Genomic DNA, 17,629 nt, shown 5'->3' with positions numbered 1-17,629 from the left:
GGAAAGTAAAAGTATGTTTTATTAAATCATCGATTCTCGATTGGTCTTGTGTAGTTGAGGATGAAGACTGCATCATTGCGGTTTTTGCTGAAGCAATTTTATTGTCTAGTTGAACTTTATTGATGGTGCGGCCTTGTGGCCCTATTGAACTTTATATCGTTGTCCTTTATTGTTGTATTAAAGGGGTCTTATTGTTAAAGTTGCTGCTCTCTTTGGAGATGAAAAGCACTGCTATATTCTTCTTCTTGTACCAGTTGGTAAAAAGGGTGTTAAGTTTGATGATGTCTTGGCAACCTAAGACAGCCAGCCATAGTATGCTTGGAGGTAGGTATAATTATTTCTTTGCTGCAACTACCAAAAGTTCAACTAAGCGACGTTGACGGTGCTCTACACATGATGATGAAGCGACAGAGGCATATATTCAGCAGCATTGTATGATTCCCATTTCTTTACCTCATACCTATTTGGCAGCTACATCCTTGCCCTCTTCCTTGCCCTTGCTGGGCTTGCACTCGACCACGGCCACGCGCCCGGCGTCAACACCCGAGCCTTCTGGAAGAACACTTCTACAAGAGGTGTCCTTGTCATCACTGCCTTGCCCTTGCCCTTGTCCTTGTAGTCCACCGTGTCGATGTCACTGAAAATGACCAGAGCACAGGGAGGTAACACCACGAGGAGCTTTCTTCGGAACGAGAGGTAATTCAGCAATCTGAAATAGCACCAGACCCGGAGGTACTGGTTCCAATCATCCTTAGAGGTTTCCAAGGGTGAGGCGGTGAGAGGAGGGAGGAAACAAAGACTGGCCCAAGAGTCTTCTTCGGACGAAAAGGTATCAGCAAAGCTGAAGATTATACCAGGCCCGAAGACACTAGTTCCTCATCGCCCTAGGATTCTTCAAGGAGCACAGATATAAAATAAGATAGACACAGTCTATCACGAAATGTCGAGAGCTTGAGCAAAGGGAGAGGATGCCGCAGAGGCATCGTACACAAATTGGGCAAGCTGAACGGAGGGAGGCAGTTGATGAGGAAAGAAAAACCAAAATCAAAATTTTGCGCGAGAAGTTTTTATTTACTTACCCGCTCGAGAGAAGCTAAGGGGCAAACAGGAGCCTTGATTGTGAATTTCAAGGCGCATATCTCAATGTTATGTAGGCACTGTTTATCACTGTCCATCCATACCATCACTGTTTGTCACTGCCAACACTTCTCAGCACTGCCATCTTTACGTAACACCACCGAGTAGGAACCAGCTCAGTGGGGGGAGGCAACAGCTACGACAACGCCGGGCAGGCCAGCCTGTGTATTTTGGCCTAAGTATCAATTACGACACAAATGTCGTTCATTGGGATTGGAGAGATGCGAAGAATGCGGGAATCAGTCCTGGTTATGTTACTCTTGATCCCGAGTATGACAGCATTTCCATCCGCACACAGGCCATGCTCCGATACGACAGTGTCGAAAGAAACCGAATTCGCACCTACAACTGCTCTGTCTTGACCATCTGCGCTCAGAAAACCATCATCAAGTGGGCGCGAGCCGGCACCTTCCAAGGCCCCGTCATCTCAGATGTTGACCGACCCCTTGGTCTTTTGGAGTTGCGCCTGGCCGGACCTATCGGCGCGGCTGAAGCCCGTCGTATGCTCCTAGTCACCGAGCAATACCGATTGCAGACCTAAACTCAGAGTACTCTATTCCGATAGATACCATATCTTGTATGTTTCGTGGGTTACTTGCTGCTGATTCCCAACTTGCTAACCTTGAACTCGTAGATCCTGACATATTGAGTGACTCCTCCTTTTCTTGTGCATGGCAGGCGGGGACTACTCGACTATCCGATGGAGACTTGGAGCAAAAAGTACATATGAAGGGGGCAAGGAGTAGGGGTGTTACATGGTATACCGATGACGATTTGGGACATAGTATATGCAAAGGAAGGAGATGTAATCCAGTTCATTCATACGTATGTTGTCACGGAGAATTAATCCAACTATGGTAGTTAATCCGTCATCGAACAACACAATACTGGCTCTGTTTGATGTCAACTATATGATACTTGACTTCTAGTGACATGGTAGTCAAAGTGTGAGGTCATTCGCGCTGCCTGCTACTCCCTTGGGGCCAAGGTCGGGCTTATCCATTGCTCCATGGACGGAATACCACTGGATAACCAATTGCAAGGCAGCTGCCAGCGGCTTACAGGCACATGGGGTTGTTATTGATGGTCCCTTTATTAGGCGACAGCGGACAGATTGACTGATAACATGAAGCAAGTTGTAGAAATAGAAATATGAAAACATAGAGCTGCGGCGTAAATGTTGAGAACATCACGACATAGTAAAGATGGTGGAAGATCGAGAACAAGCAACAGCAGGACTACAGTTCCCACATAGTATTTCATGTATTACCATATGATATAACATTACTGAATTCGGTTCATCGAACATTTATCTAGTGTGGATTTAACAAGCAGAGTTATCAGAAAGATCATCATTCTCGTTTTTGACAAATCTTGTCGATACGTTGACCTGGAGTCCTTTTTGCCGCTGTCCAAAATCCATACATAGTGTACTACTTCAAATGGCATTAAATGTAGTATAAGAATGATATCAGCCAGCACCTCACGATCCATATAGTATAGTAATGAAATGGCTTGTAATATAATTTGGCTCTCAGAGCCCCTATTTAACCAGCCCTCAGATGATATCCTAACCCTAAAGGACGACGCGGATCCAAGGCTACAAACTAGGCATTTCACAGTAAGCCAAATATCCGTTCCTAATACACTTCCAGAAAGTGAGAGGCCCTTAATGTTGACTTTGTATCCTAGAGAGACAGGCAAGGCAGAGCTTCGGGATAGACATATGACTTCTTTCTATGCTTTTTCCTTCTAGAGCGATCTCCTAAAGCTATTCTTCATTTTTCTTGAAGGGGATTTAGTAAATATTGACTACTTTAGCCTTCTTAGACTCTTATTCGCCACATCATGAGAACACTGAAGACGATGATATGAACAAAGCGTCAAGTCTTTTCTTGTTTGGGACGTGAGATTGCATGATCCATTATCTAACGCTTCTCTGGGGCGAAGGGTACTGTGGATGGACGTCAAAGAGATGGAGGCCACGATGTCGGGCTGGCCCTGGAACCTCCTCGTCTGCTTCCTGTGGTCAACCTGCTTAATAGCATCAACTGGAAACATATAGATGAGATCACTGAAGAGGCTCTTCCTGGACCTCAGGGTATCAGAAAAATTGACTGCTGGAAGCATAAGAGACGAAATTACTAGGGCAGCTTATGCCACTTATACTATGCTCTTTAGGCTATTTATTTTTGTAACCTAAGACTTAGGAGGTCAACTTTTCTGCTACCCAGTAGCCAACTTGAGATTTCAGTGTTTCGCGCCATTTCTGATGCTATAAGAGTTCTTGTAACATGTCCTCTTGGGCAGCGGCGGCAAGCAAAGGCTTCAGTACTTGTGTTGGTCGTAGGGTATAGTGGATAAAAGGAGTCTCATCTGAGGGTCCAGTTGCTGCAAAATGCTTGATGCGCTGCCGGCTAAGGGAAATAATGTAGTCCCTGTTGATCTTATTTGTAGTTTATCGTTGAAATCGGTTATGTTTCTCTATTGCTTTAAACTTAACTCGAGAGAAGGTTGTATAACCAATCAATTGGACTTTATCGGGACCAGCAAAACTGCTAGTCTTATCTTTCCATTTGATATTGATGCCGGATTTCTTGGTAACTGATACAGTGCAGTATGCCTTTTTGCCAGGCTCTTTGGCTTTCGCACGCCTGACTGATCTCCCGTCGTCTTCGGCCTTGCGTTTGGCTGATTTCGAACCATGGCCGCGTGACGCAATGCTATCTATAGCTTCGGCATTGCGGTCATCTTTCCAAACCCCTGCTTCAACTCCAATATCCGATAGAGTAGGCTTTGGAGGCTTGGTTGGTTCTTTGGCAGGTACTGGTCTTCGGGAATCCTATTCGTCGAAGGTCTCTAGCATCAACCGTTGTCTCATCCGATCGTTGACTTCTAGATTGGGATTTAATGCTTTGATCAGATCATCGAAAGAACGGAGTTCCTTCAGGGGAAGATCGTCTTCGCTTAGAATGGCTGCGCCAGGAGAACAAAAAGCAGGGACAGCTTCGCTAAGAATAGCTGCATCAGGCGAACAGAGAGGAGGGACTGCTTTACTTTTGCCCATCTCGGTCTATAACACAGTGGTTAGACTTTTGTTTAGAAAGAGAGAGATAGTGATAATACTTATAAAGTAGAAGGTTAAGGACTACAGAGGTATTTAGCTAGGAGATAGTATTAGCCTCGATCTAAAAGTGTTGGAGAAGAATGGGTATAGAGATAATAAAATTGAGCGGCGAGGAGAGCGGCGAGGAGAAAAGAAAGAAGAGAGAAGAAAGAAAAGGAGGAGGAGAATAATTAGAAACACAATAAGCTAGCTTGGGGCACTCAAACGCAGTAGAATGCATTGCCATAATAGCTTCTCCATTATTAGGCAAAGCTGCACTAAAGGATAGTAATTGTTGTAGATAGCACGTATTTTGACAGCCGGCATTGTTATAAGATCTGCGAAAGCGGTTAGCAATGTAGATTGCAAAGGACCGGGATAGACTGACTTAGTTAGCTTGAGTCTTAGGTTGATGCCTGCTGCAATAACACGTGGGCGGCTCGCATCCTCAAGTACCCTGAGGGCTTGGATGCCTTGAATGATCACCCTGTCGCCGCCAAGCAAGACGAGCTTGCTTTGGAGGTCATGCCCCCAAAGGCGCAGCTGGCAGAGATCAAGGAGTTCGACAGTCGTACGAAGGCTGATGAGGCTGGCAAAGCGTGCTAGAATCACGCTTCGCTCAAGTGGGACCTACAGCTGAAAGAGATTGAGCGCAAGGTCGACGCCGTATGCCAGTTTCTCCCTACGGCTGCCCCTACCAGTGTTGTTCGTGGTGAAAGCCCCGAAGACTCCAAGCCTGGCTCCGACTACGAGAAGCTAGCGATGAGGCTCCATCGAGACCTCATGCGGGGCGAAGGCTTCTGGAAGACAATGGTGCCATCGACCAGCGGAACAGGTCAGATCGAGGACGACATGGCTAGAATGGGTATAACTCAAGGCAAGCGGGTGCACTTTTCTACCCTACCATCCGTGAACCTCCTTCGCGGTCCCAATGAGTGGATCGATGCTCTGATGGCCGAAGCTCTTGAGGTCGACCGCACGCTTCCGACGGTACCTAAGCGACTGTCCCCTCGGCTTGGGTCTCATCACAGATGCCCCCCTGTTCATCGACTGCCGCAACTCCTTCTGCCAAGTCGACCTTGTCACGCACTCCAAGAGGAACTGGGACCAGATCAAAGCCGCGTTCGACTTCCTTGCCGACTTGATCAAGATTTAGGGTTAGGAGGCAGTGTCAAGGTCTGAGTTCGATTGCGAGGGACTAGAAACTTCACAAATCTGGGTGTCTTGACTGGCATATCCGTCACCCTGAGGTCATAGATAACTAGAATAAAAAGGAAGAAAGAATAAAGAAATGTTCAAAAAAGATTTCTCAGTGTTAGGAATCAAACCTACATCTCTCTGTCCAACAGCATATGGACCACGGGCTCCAACGGAGACCCGTAACAGAGTATGCTACCATTGCACCACACTGAGTTGCTTGTTATAATATTCAGCAGCATTAAGCCAACATATAGAGGTAGTAGGTATTGCCCAGATTAGATATAAACCGTGTTACTCTAATGAATCAATGCATACTACCTACCCTCCACCATGTCACAATAGAGCCCCTTGATGCTAATTTCCTAGTCCTACCTAAAGAGATAGATAAAGCAGAACCTTAAGATAAGTATATAACTTCTTAAGTACTATTAATAAATAGATATTAAAGCAATAGAGGTCAAAATATTAAACCGCCCTTAGAGACCCCTTGTCTGCATCTGATAGATAGGTAGTAGATAATTAAAAGGAAAAAGAAGAACAATAGCCCAAAAAATAAACTCTCAGAGAAAGGAATCGAGCCTTCAACTCTCCGTGACTTACGGCGGCCCATCGACCGCCAGCAACCCAAGGCCCGAAGACACCGGACGGAGTGCGTTACCGTTACACCACTCTGAGTAACTTGTTATAATATTCCATGGTGTTAAAATAATATATATAGGTATTCCTCAGATCAGATGTTAATAGCGTATCGTGAATTACCGAACTCCCTGACCTCGGCACCGATATACGCCGACAGACCGATAACAAGACAAAAGCTTTCTAGAGCCTTGTGAGTCCTGACGATGCGGAAGGCCTCAGCATAGTTCTTCCCCCTTTCAACATCGCCGCCTTCAACGATGGTCAAGTAGGAACAATCCGCCCCTGAAAAATAAGTCGATTCTCAAGCTGCCAGGCGTCCATCAACCAAGTCGCATGCTGGCGACCATTGGACCATATAATTTCCTGAGGACGACCCAAAGTCGTCTATGCTCCACCCTTCTATTGTTGGAGTACTAGGATTCGCTGTTGGGCTCATACTTCCTTTTAGATTGAATGAGGCTCCTATCATAGTCGGGAACAACGTCTAGCAGAACCTCCTTGGGAGATTTCCGCCTGGACTATCTAGGTCGAAACTGAACTCGGTTGGGCCTAGTTCCAATGGATCCAGATGAGCCGCATGCCAACATTATTCAGCTCAAAATACAACGCATATTTACATCATCCCCTTAAAAGAAATATCCGATGTCGGGCATTTTTTCAAAGTATGGCCTACTAAGGTTTCTCAGCGTTAAAGGAGGTGTAACTCCACATGCAGAAATATATTTTCTCCGACATAATGAGAAGCAGGATGATCACATCATACTGTGTCATTACGTGTCATAATGCAAAGAGTACCTGGTTTAGAAAAATCTTAAATTTAGATAACAAGCTTAACTCGCGTCATGTATCGCATATTATATCACTAATCATACATGATGTATTAATCTGGGTTCAACTTAGCCCTTAATCCATAAGTCCCTTCTTGCCGTCACCATCAGCATCCTTCATGGGGTTGAGACGGTCGAGGAGAGAGGGTTTCTTCTGCTCCATTCCAACTCCTGAGTCACCGCGGACCTATGAATGGTTAGTTTCATGTAATGGCAATGTTCAGTAAACTTACGTGAGAAGAGTTACTCTTAAGGGGGTCATTGTGAAGACCTCCAGTCTTGACAGAGTCATACTCACCGCCATGGGGCTTGTTAAGTCCGGCAGTGTTAGGATTTCCTATATTACCACTCTTAGCACCCATGGTGCTAGTGTTACCCATCATACCAGTAGATCCCATGCCTGAACCGACTCCAGAGGTACCGGGAATTCCTCCCTCGCGGCTCTGGTGCTGGTTGTGAGCGGCGCCTGCAGCAGCAGCGGCAGCACCTGCTCCAACTCCAGTACCGGTAGAGCTACCGAGCCCTCGGTTCTTGTGCTTGGAAGATTTGCCAAGACCACGAGATTCCTCATCACTGGAGCTCATAGAGCTGCTACTGGAGCCGGAGCCACGACGATCCTTGTGGCCGAGCCCATGGCGGTGCTTGCGGGAAGCAGCAGTAGCACCAGCTCCGGCCATGCCACCGGCAGCAAGGCCCTCGGCAGTATGTCCAATACCGTGGCCTTCTCGGCCAGATTGGGCCTGGTTCTCGCCGTAGTTGTTACCATGGAGGTGCATGCTCTTATCGCCTGCAAGTTGCTCATTCTGAAGCTCTTGTCGGTAAGGCTTAGGGCATCCTTCGAACTCGGTAAGCTTCTGGGCAGCTCGCTCACCAAGACCTCCACGCTCAGAAGTAAACTCCTCTAGAGTCTTGGTGGGAAGGGTGGAAGTCCCGTGGTGGACTGCCGCATTATGGTGCGTCTCGTGGATAGGAATTGTAGTATGGACTACATGACCCTGTAGAGTCTCCTTTTGGATGACAGGTTGAACGTGCTCATGAACATGGTGGTGAACTTTGTTGTTAGATGTTGTTGATATTGTTTGACTTGAGGGTATACTCACTTCGTTCGCCGGTAACTGTGGGGGCAGTTTCGGTGGAGTGGGTTGTAGCATGCGTCTCGGTTGTGTCTCGGTATTTAGCAGCCTCTCTGTCGAGAGTAGCTCGAGTTTCCTGCTCATTTCCGTGGTGAAATTCCTTGTGCTGGACAGGAGCGAGGTTATGATGGTGTTGTTCAGGACTTCGGTTGTGTTAGCATGCACAGAGACATAACATCGTTCGGGTCCCGCATAAAGCAACGAAGCCATTTTGTCTCGCACGTTCACAGACTCGGGTTTCCTTTTGTTCTGGGGGCTAGGGTCCAGGGGCTGAGAGCTGGGCAGGGTGTCACTTACAGTACTTCTCTGTGCTTCAGAGGCTGAACTGTCGTATGGTGGTGATCCTGATGAATCTCCTTGTCAAGAGCAGTAGTCACTTGCTCATGCTGATGCGGTTTCACAGCTTCCTGCGTGACGTGAGGGTTTATCGACTCATCGACTGTTGTTTTGTGTTTCCCATCTTTGGAAAGGAAGCTAGAAACAGCAGACTTTGCTTTCTCCATTGTAGTTGATTCGGTTTTGTTATATTAGATGTAGGTTTGAAGAGTGTTGGCTGTAGAGTTGAAAAGTGTCTGTTGATGGCGTGGTTGAGTTGGCGATGATAATGGGAAGAAAGTACGAACAACTCGAGGTGCATTTAATCTTATATACTCGAAAATAGCATACAACGTACAGTTTCCGAATGGATCTTCAGCCGCTTCATCATTCATGGACGTCATCAAACCAATTCAGAGTCCAAAGGTCTCAGCCAAACGGCGAGTTCCAAAGGGAGGTCCGGCTTCCAACGTTAGCTTGTGGACCACCACATGGTAATTGTGACTGCAATGATGACGATGATGATCTCTCAAGCCTTCCATGTCATCCCGCGATCTTCATTCGGCATGCATCTTGATCTTTGTTCCCCTCTTACGACCGATTACATTGCACACGTCAACATTTCTTAGCGCACTTGCAGCAGAGAAACAATTACAAGCAATCAGCTTTCGTCCCGTTCAGCTGATTTCAGGGATTATCAATATCACGATCGGTGATTACTGGCGGGACAGCTGCTCCGGTGTGACAAAGCCCTGTCTCACCCACCCAAGTTGGCGGGTCAAGCGTATGTACGGTTGCCCCCACGGAGAGCTTGGCCCTCAAGCAGTATTCGTTTCTGGGGATGCCTTCGTCCGTAATGCCTCCGTTCGGATATAGCTTGACATGAGAAAAGAGGCAGTGATGAACGTGTTGTGGGCTAGAGGCTGAGACTAGCTCTCAGATTAGCATAGCTAAGCATCTGCTAGCGGCTCTAGCTCCGATCAAGGGCGTCATAGAGAGCTTCGGACACGCAAACTTCCGCCATGATCCTCGCCGTTGATCCCGGGAGCGTGATCTAGACCTGCTGTAAACATCGCTGATCGATTGCAGCAATACGCGGGGCTAGTGGGTAACAGAAATGTTGACCACTAAGCTTCAGGATACAAAAATAGATGGTCTAAGCATATGGTCTAAAAAGCATAAACTGACTTTTTAATTTCGTCTCCCATGTCTCCAGCAACCTTTCTGAAACCCTGTGGGAGAGATGATGTAAATATGCGTTATGACCGAGCCCAACGATGATGCCATGAGGTACTTCTGGATCGAATAGAGTTGAGTCAACTTTGGCTGGAACGGGCTGGGCCTGGTCTGATCTGATCTGGCCTGATCTGTGATGGATGGCCTCAGAAATCCGAGACCTGAGCTCTTCTGAAACTAGGCAATGAGCCAACACAATTCGCCCTTGCGTGGCAAACTACCCTATCAATAGTCCGTACCATTCTGTAATATCACTAATACACAAACAAGTCTCCCTAACTTGAGTTGATCTCTTCCTTGTTTTGCATATTCCCCTTCCCTGATCCTGTTATCGTCGAGCACTTTCTTTCCACTTACACGTGTACTCGGCTCTCATGGCGGGCCGTCTCAAGGATGCCATCAAGAAGCGAGCTTCACGCCTGCTCCATAGAAACAGAGATGGAGCAAAAGACACGCCTGAGGGTGCAGACTCTCACCCTTCAAACAACAGAAACAGTCTGAATTATTCGAGTAGAAAGTCACAGCCAGGTCATCGGAAATCATTGAGTCTCTTGAGCCGAAGCTCAAAGACAGAACCAAAGAATTGTCATGTGCTCCATCAAACACAGGCACCCGAAAGCACCAATGGCTATCAAGCTCATCCGGCTGTCCAACCATTGGATGCAGATTTAGAGCCCAAAACTCCCAGATTAGAACGTCAACGTCCCGGTATCAAATCGGATGACTCCGATGATCAAAGCACTGATGGCAATGCCCAAGGCAGCGATTATTTCGAAGGTTCCTCGAGCCAAGCTGCTCAGCACTATCAACCGAAACAAGAGAAGGCGAATCGTCCAACACACCAAAGCACAAGGCCAGCCAACTCGCCTGATGCGGCTGAACTAGAAAGAAGGCTTTCTCGTCTAGCTGTCTCACGGCAAGAGACGGAGCTCCCTGAGATAGATATTGCCCCTCTAACTCCTTTTGAATACGTTGAAAAGGTCGATCCTGTGCAGGCGAAGCCCTCGCGGCTTGCAATCGGGCAAGATGGTCCTGAGAAAGCATCAACACATATCGAGCCCTTGTCTCAAGAGTCTGATGTTAACCTACATTCCAACACCAGCCAAGAGGTCAAACACAATTTGGAAGTTATCCATCCTCGAGACGCCGAGTTCGATCGCATCAACAAGGAGGTCCAAGCCGGTACAGACGGTGAAGCCAACTTCCACCTACAAAACAGTCTGGACTTTGACCGAACAATTCACAACCAAGAGCCAGTCGTTCATGAATCCATACGCCCCCATGTCCATACGATATACGAACCGAAGCGCACACTGTCGATTCATCACCATGAGCATCGAACTCTGATCCAACCGATCAAAGACCCTAGTCCCACCATACTTCCAGATCAACATTGGCTTCAAGATGACACGACAGGAGAGTTTTATAGAATTCCTGCCGAATTGGGGAAGCAGCTTATGTAGATTGGATTTGTTAGAATGATTGTTTGCTCTGTTTGGGTTTAGGGAGCGTAGGCAAGGAGTACAAAGACTTCATCTCTCACCCTGCGATTGAGTCATAGCATGATAGAGTCGGTGAAGCAGCGATATGGCTACTGCATAAACTTTATAGTAATGACTCTTGGTTGCAGAGTGAGAATGAGGTCGGTTAATATCATATACAATTCCGGGTTAACCTTATGCTGTCTCAGTTTAGAGTTGTGTTCCTGTTTTTCGTATCGCGTTCTTGTTCTAGGGTAGCTAGAGTGGGCCCCAATTCAACGTTGACCAACCACAATCCAAGGAATCTTCAGTTCGGGATAAACTTCAACGTGGCCATCATGAAACCTCAACTTAGTCTGAACTACCAGCCATTCTGTCGATTCCAGGGAACTTATGTCTGAGCTTGTATGTAATATACGATATTAAGGGATATGAGGATCCTCTATTACAATCACCAAAAAGGACACCTTCGGTAGCTAGGCTCCGAAAAAGACCCACTGACCGATGAACGGTGGGAATATTCTCGAATCTGAGGTTGAGAGAAAGAGGCCAAGTCTCCTCTGTTTGTAATGTATATTTTCCGATGGAATAGTATGCATTAATTTTGCCTCTGCCACAATTACATATTGCATGTCATAGCAGGCAGAAGCTGATGTGAGTCACTGTTTATAGAAAGCCATAGAAAGAGGCATCGCGATCTATCGTATATTCCAACATGTTCTTTCATCACTGAATCAAGGTGGCGCTGTAGATGATCCCTGTGCTTGAAGCGTTCACAGTTTAAGTGTGCCAGGGGTTCAACAGCCTTGTCCTACAAACACTGTCTCTGACTCTGTCCAAAGGTACCTCCTCCACTACATTTATAGTGAATAAGACCTGCCCTGGGCGGGACATACAGTGCCACAGCCCCACAGCCCAGTGGAGGGACCCCTGTCACGTGGGGCTGCGGATGATGTGAAATCTGGCCTTTTGTGCCATTTGGACACCTCAACTTTTTTTTGGAGACACGACAGCCGGAGAGCGCCTTACTTAATAAGTTGACGGCCTTTCCTCTTCTCAAACCCGCTTCCTCCAACATTCAAAGATACCCCCTTCTCTCAAACAATTCATAAAATCTGTGTGCAAGGCAAGAGACAGCCTTTGCTTCATATCATAGATTGATTTGTTTTTTTCTTTTCTCTTAACAAGTCTTGTTGCACTTCCAATCAGTAAAGCAACTACCATATACAGAGAGCTCATCATGGCTCGTTCAAGGAGCTCAATGGCCCTTGGCCTGGGACTCCTTTGTTGGATCGCCCTCCTCTTCTCTCCTCTGGCTTTCGTTCAGACTGTCCAGGCCGACGACGTCGACAGCTACGGCACTGTCATTGGTATTGTACGCTTCCCTCAATTCCTCCCATCATGACTTGACCCCGCTAACCGACTCGCGCAGGATCTGGGAACTACTTACAGCTGTGTCGGTGTGATGCAGAAGGGCAAGGTCGAGATTCTTGTCAACGATCAGGGTAACCGAATTACTCCTTCCTACGTCGCCTTCACCGAGGATGAGCGTCTCGTTGGAGACGCCGCCAAGAACCAGGCCGCCGCTAACCCCACCAACACCATCTATGATATCAAGTATGCACTCCTCCTGATTTCTCTGCAGCTCAAACAATTGCTAACATTTACTCTTCAGGCGTCTCATTGGCCGCAAGTACTCCGAGAAGACCCTCCAGGGCGATATCAAGCACTTCCCCTTCAAGGTCGTCAACCGTGATGACCGTCCCGTCGTCCAGGTTGAGGTCGATGGTGCCAAGAAGCAGTTCACTCCTGAGGAGATTTCTGCTATGGTTCTCGGAAAGATGAAGGAGGTCGCTGAGGGCTACCTCGGTAAGAAGGTTACCCACGCCGTTGTTACCGTCCCCGCCTACTTCAACGTAAGTTTCAACAGCTCAGCCCCGCAAACCTACCAGCCAGCTAACCCTTTCACAGGACAACCAGCGACAGGCCACCAAGGACGCCGGTATCATTGCCGGTCTCAACGTCCTCCGAATTGTCAACGAGCCTACCGCCGCCGCTATCGCCTACGGTCTTGACAAGAACGATGGCGAGCGCCAGATCATTGTCTACGATCTCGGTGGTGGTACCTTCGATGTTTCTCTGCTCTCCATTGACGATGGCATCTTCGAGGTTCTCGCTACCGCTGGTGACACCCACCTTGGTGGTGAGGATTTCGATCAGCGTGTCATCAACTACTTCGCCAAGCAGTACAACCAGAAGAACAACGTCGACATCACCAAGGATCTCAAGGCCATGGGTAAGCTCAAGCGTGAGGCCGAGAAGGCCAAGCGTACTCTTTCTTCTCAGAAGAGCACCCGTATCGAGATCGAGGCTTTCCACGCTGGCAAGGATTTCTCCGAGACCCTTACCCAGGCCAAGTTCGAGGAGCTCAACATTGACCTCTTCAAGAAGACCATGAAGCCTGTTGAGCAGGTTCTCAAGGACGCTAAGCTCAAGAAGTCCGAGATTGACGACATCGTCCTCGTCGGTGGTTCCACCCGTATCCCCAAGGTTCAGCAGCTCATTGAGGACTTCTTCAACAAGAAGGCTTCCAAGGGTATCAACCCCGATGAGGCTGTCGCTTTCGGTGCCGCTGTTCAGGCCGGTGTTCTGTCTGGTGAGGAGGGTACTTCCGGTGTCGTCCTCATGGATGTCAACCCTCTTACCCTCGGTATTGAGACCACTGGTGGTGTCATGACCAAGCTGATTCCCCGCAACACCGCTATCCCTACCCGCAAGAGCCAGATCTTCTCCACTGCTGCCGATAACCAGCCCGTGGTTCTCATCCAGGTCTTCGAGGGTGAGCGATCTCTTACCAAGGATAACAACATCCTCGGAAAGTTCGAGCTTACCGGTATCCCTCCTGCCCCTCGCGGTGTCCCTCAGATCGAGGTCTCTTTCGAGCTCGACGCCAACGGTATCCTCAAGGTCTCTGCCCACGACAAGGGCACTGGCAAGCAGGAGTCTATCACCATTACCAACGACAAGGGCCGTCTCACTCCTGAGGAGATTGAGCGCATGGTCGCCGAGGCTGAGAAGTACGCCGAGGAGGATAAGGCTACCCGTGAGCGCATTGAGGCCCGAAACGGCCTTGAGAACTACGCTTTCTCCCTCAAGAACCAGGTCAACGATGAGGAGGGTCTTGGTGGCAAGATCGACGAGGAGGACAAGGAGACTGTAAGTTCACACACCACTCTCAACAACAAAAGTAAAACACATGCTAATAAATCACAGCTACTCGATGCTGTTAAGGAGACCAACGAGTGGCTCGACGAGCACGGCGCTGACGCCACCGCTGAGGACTTTGAGGAGCAGAAGGAGAAGCTGTCCAACGTCGCTTACCCCATTACCTCCAAGATGTACCAGGGTGCCGGTGGCGCTGGTGGCGAGCAGGATGACAACATCCACGACGAGTTGTAAGCGCATAGACTGATGTTTGGGAAAAGAACATAAATGAAACCATTATGGTGTTTGGTTGGAGCTTCTAAGCGCAACATGCAAAACGCAAAGTAGATAGCGCAATGTTATGATGATTTTCAACCAACAGTTGCATCAGTGACAAGAGTTGATCCACCTGATAAATATCCCTTTGTTGCCCAACGTTGGGGAACTTGAATAGGCTACAAACACAGTCACCATTACATTGATATACGTACACATAGTGGGATACTGTTCATCATAGCTTCTCAACCTTAACTTATTCATTCCACAAATTTAGTGGCGCTATAGAGATACAGCAAATTTGTACAACGCTCTGACTGTTAACTCGATCGATGACTCTTACTCCTGATTCCAATGTGTTATTCGAAAGCCTTGGTCGCTCATACTTTCTCACACTCGTCTAACGATTGTCGATGTCGCCCTGTAAAAAGTGATACCACTTTCGGTTTCCATCGCTGGTCAGGTGTATTCCATCGCTGCTCATGATCCCCTTCTGATCAGGTCCAAAAGGCAAGAACTCAACTGGTTTACTATCTTGTTGAGCGATGTATCGCAGTGCATCGTTCGCCCTCTCGATAGCAGTTTCGCTAAGCCCTCGCTGTATCAGAAACGCAGTGAGGATGATCTGCGCATTTGGAAACTCCTCTCGTATGCTCTCGACTACCCTAGCGTAGTCTTGGACAGCCGAATTAGACAAGCCGTTCTCGGTAAGGTGGTCGGTTCCCATTTGGAGGTAGAAGGATTGGAGGTTTGGCTGGTGGTTCTGGAGAGAACGAAGAAAACCTTGGTCAATGAGAGCCAGAACGTTTTGGATCTTGTCGGCGCCCAGGTGCCCGCCTAGATTCAAGATGCAAGGGTTCTCCTTAAAAATGCGAGGTTCATGAGCTGCATACCACTTGAGTCTCCCAAAGAGGGTAGTTCCAAGAAATGCGATGGTGTACTGGCCCCAGGGGTTGGTCTTGAAATGCCGAATGAGGTATTCATCGGTGAAAGAAGGTCTCTTTCCTGCCATGACTGTGAAATGATGGTTTATGAGTGATGCTAGTGACCGATATGATAGAAGTGATTGGTATGATGTGGAATTCCTAGAAAGTTGAAGCTGAATTCTTTGTTGGTTTGGTAACTTGATAGTCAGGTTCACTCACGCGGGTAGCCTTGTCAACAGAGCAGGAGCAACAGACGGTGGGAGAGAATGCAAAATTTATAATCAGGGAAGCATCTACCAAGGTTTATTTGATTTATAGCAGTAGTACCCAGTTTGCAGAGTCTAGAAAGTCGAAACTTAGAAGGGTTTGGGTTTCCTGTTGCCCCCTGGGGATATACTAACGTGGCCACTGCTCTTTTGCCTTTTAAAGGTTGATATTGTACTTCCATATATAGTTTGTAGACATATGCATATGAAACCTGTGCCATATTAAGACGTGACAGCTGCCAACATCATGTGCAGTACCGACAATATGGACTGTTTGTGTTGACAGCTGCTGGCAGCCGTCACAAACGACCGCCGACTAGGTAGCAGCCGTGGTTTGCTATAACTTCGTACTGATTTAGAGCGAGTTACCTAAGAGAAGCATTTATTTTCTCTGCATTATGGATTGGATTTTTCATCCGCACATTATCGTGAGAAGCTTCATCCGCATCATCGTGTAACAACAAACTCGCCCACCATGACCAAACCTGGCACCGAGTTCATCGAGTCGCTTCATGCTCTGTTCCGCGAAGCCGGATTGAAGGGCCGTGATCCACAGATCGAATTCATTCACATGCGCAGCACCATAATCCAGTTCATCTCAAAGCGCTCTTCCCCAACACGAGCAAGCTGCCGCCCCCTTCGATTCACTGATGGCCACAAGCCCAATGCGCACCTGGTGTCGCCTTCTTCTGACTTTAACGTCGATGAAAAACGAGCTCAGCTTAATGCTGCCAACACTGCATCCGATTTCATCGACGTATTGAAGGGTCGTAACGAGCACAGGTCTTCTCGGAAAGAATCTAGAAAGAAGACCTCAGGAAAGAAAAGATCGATAAGTCCTCCTGAAAGCCCCAAGAGCAAAGCTCAGAAGCGCCTTGAAGCAGTGGTCACATCAAAGGCTGCAATTTCGACTAAGAATAGTCCTAAGAAACGCATCAAGTTTACGAAAGGAGGTGCCAAGGATGCCAACAGCTCCCCGGTTCCTAAAACCGCACAGCAAACAAACAATCACACTGTCCCTACGACTACCACAAATGTGGAATCCTCCAACCAAGCGGACCAAGAGATTCTAAGCCCCAAGGAGACCAATCACAGTAACGGAAAGCTTGCTGAAAAGAACGGCACAGCGTCCACACAACAAGAGTCAGACGAGAGAGGAGGTGACAGCAGCGCAATGTTCCCCATGCCCCCACACTGTGAAGAAGACACTCCTATGGAAGACGTTTCAGTCGCCAGCACTGATAATCATCTACCCCCCTTCTATCGATCTAACATCCTCGACGTTATTACTGCGGCCAAAGATGTCAATGCGGATCAATGGGATGAATTCAAGCCCACGCTTCTCGGCATGTTAGACAAACTGCAGGGAGAACCGACACCTGAACAATCAGATGCAGCCGTGAGACGCCTTCAGTCGGCCATTGCCAGTATTGAGCAAGAGAGGTCTTTGATCCCTTCCGAATCGTGGGAAAAGTACGAAGAGAAGCTCTTCAAGAAAGCAAAGGATGGTGTTTTCGACGCCGACTGGGGCACACGATTGGCCAAAATCAGCAGAATCATCTGGATCGAAGAAGAAGAGGCTGCCATGAAGAGTAAGGACTGGAACCGTCTTCGTGCCGCTGCACGAACCTGGGCTATTCTTGCCGAGGTCGCTGGTCCCATGATGGAAGAGGGCGACCAGCAGCGCTCGAACGAATGGCTGCTTGAGAAGCTTGGGGACATTGATTTCATGGAGAGGTTGTTTGCGTGCAAAGAGCGGCTTGCAGCAATTGAAAAGGCAAAATGATCGGAGATGAGATAATATTACCATCTTGTTGACGAGATCTTCTATGGTCTAGGCCAGACTGGCCGTTATCGTCTGCACATAGCGACACTTTTTTGTA

General features: G+C 47.9%; 9 protein-coding genes and 2 pseudogenes across 11 annotated transcripts; 7 read left to right on the top strand and 4 right to left on the bottom strand.

Moving 5' to 3' along the window:
* Window positions 1–643: 643 nt before the first annotated feature.
* FGSG_09467 (uncharacterized protein) lies at window positions 644–1,678 on the top strand (the record flags this gene model as incomplete). Its single annotated transcript, XM_011329956.1, has 2 exons — window positions 644–662; window positions 1,155–1,678. The coding sequence occupies 2 exons, from the start codon at window positions 644–646 to the stop codon at window positions 1,676–1,678; spliced, it is 543 nt and encodes a 180-aa protein (XP_011328258.1).
* Window positions 1,679–2,647: 969 nt separating this feature from the next.
* FGSG_13593 (uncharacterized protein) lies at window positions 2,648–3,285 on the top strand (the record flags this gene model as incomplete). The annotated part of the gene is made up of 3 exons (XM_011329955.1): window positions 2,648–2,795; window positions 2,959–3,043; window positions 3,111–3,285. 3 exons carry the CDS (start codon window positions 2,648–2,650, stop codon window positions 3,283–3,285), a joined length of 408 nt encoding a protein of 135 aa, XP_011328257.1.
* A 310-nt stretch (window positions 3,286–3,595) lies between these two features.
* Window positions 3,596–4,204, bottom strand: FGSG_13594 (uncharacterized protein; the record flags this gene model as incomplete). Its single annotated transcript, XM_011329954.1, has 2 exons — window positions 3,596–3,979; window positions 4,031–4,204. 2 exons carry the CDS (start codon window positions 4,202–4,204, stop codon window positions 3,596–3,598), a joined length of 558 nt encoding a protein of 185 aa, XP_011328256.1.
* Window positions 4,205–4,721: 517 nt separating this feature from the next.
* On the top strand, window positions 4,722–5,425 carry FGSG_09468 (uncharacterized protein; the record flags this gene model as incomplete). The annotated part of the gene is made up of 2 exons (XM_011329953.1): window positions 4,722–4,814; window positions 4,850–5,425. 2 exons carry the CDS (start codon window positions 4,722–4,724, stop codon window positions 5,423–5,425), a joined length of 669 nt encoding a protein of 222 aa, XP_011328255.1.
* Window positions 5,426–5,550: 125 nt separating this feature from the next.
* On the bottom strand, window positions 5,551–5,656 carry FGSG_20735 (annotated as a pseudogene). Its single transcript has one exon. The product of its transcript is annotated as a tRNA-OTHER (tRNA).
* A 345-nt stretch (window positions 5,657–6,001) lies between these two features.
* FGSG_20736 lies at window positions 6,002–6,118 on the bottom strand (annotated as a pseudogene). The gene has a single exon. The product of its transcript is annotated as a tRNA-OTHER (tRNA).
* Window positions 6,119–6,985: 867 nt separating this feature from the next.
* On the bottom strand, window positions 6,986–8,126 carry FGSG_09469 (uncharacterized protein; the record flags this gene model as incomplete). Its single annotated transcript, XM_011329952.1, has 2 exons — window positions 6,986–7,096; window positions 7,143–8,126. The coding sequence occupies 2 exons, from the start codon at window positions 8,124–8,126 to the stop codon at window positions 6,986–6,988; spliced, it is 1,095 nt and encodes a 364-aa protein (XP_011328254.1).
* Window positions 8,127–9,967: 1,841 nt separating this feature from the next.
* FGSG_09470 (uncharacterized protein) lies at window positions 9,968–11,640 on the top strand (the record flags this gene model as incomplete). The annotated part of the gene is made up of 1 exon (XM_011329951.1): window positions 9,968–11,640. The coding sequence occupies one exon, from the start codon at window positions 9,968–9,970 to the stop codon at window positions 11,054–11,056; it is 1,089 nt and encodes a 362-aa protein (XP_011328253.1). The 3' UTR covers window positions 11,057–11,640.
* Window positions 11,641–12,093: 453 nt separating this feature from the next.
* FGSG_09471 (glucose-regulated protein) lies at window positions 12,094–14,655 on the top strand. Its single transcript, XM_011329950.1, has 5 exons — window positions 12,094–12,449; window positions 12,507–12,691; window positions 12,750–12,990; window positions 13,046–14,290; window positions 14,348–14,655. The coding sequence occupies exons 1-5, from the start codon at window positions 12,315–12,317 to the stop codon at window positions 14,531–14,533; spliced, it is 1,992 nt and encodes a 663-aa protein (XP_011328252.1). The 5' UTR covers window positions 12,094–12,314; the 3' UTR covers window positions 14,534–14,655.
* A 231-nt stretch (window positions 14,656–14,886) lies between these two features.
* On the top strand, window positions 14,887–15,395 carry FGSG_13595 (uncharacterized protein; the record flags this gene model as incomplete). The annotated part of the gene is made up of 2 exons (XM_011329949.1): window positions 14,887–14,912; window positions 15,056–15,395. 2 exons carry the CDS (start codon window positions 14,887–14,889, stop codon window positions 15,393–15,395), a joined length of 366 nt encoding a protein of 121 aa, XP_011328251.1.
* Window positions 15,396–16,221: 826 nt separating this feature from the next.
* On the top strand, window positions 16,222–17,532 carry FGSG_09473 (uncharacterized protein; the record flags this gene model as incomplete). The annotated part of the gene is made up of 1 exon (XM_011329948.1): window positions 16,222–17,532. One exon carries the CDS (start codon window positions 16,222–16,224, stop codon window positions 17,530–17,532), a length of 1,311 nt encoding a protein of 436 aa, XP_011328250.1.
* Window positions 17,533–17,629: the final 97 nt, after the last annotated feature.

Source organism: Fusarium graminearum, chromosome 4 (assembly GCF_000240135.3).
Source record: "Fusarium graminearum PH-1 chromosome 4, whole genome shotgun sequence".
Lineage (NCBI taxonomy): Eukaryota > Fungi > Ascomycota > Sordariomycetes > Hypocreales > Nectriaceae > Fusarium > Fusarium graminearum.
This window is presented reverse-complemented; position numbering and strand designations above follow the sequence as displayed.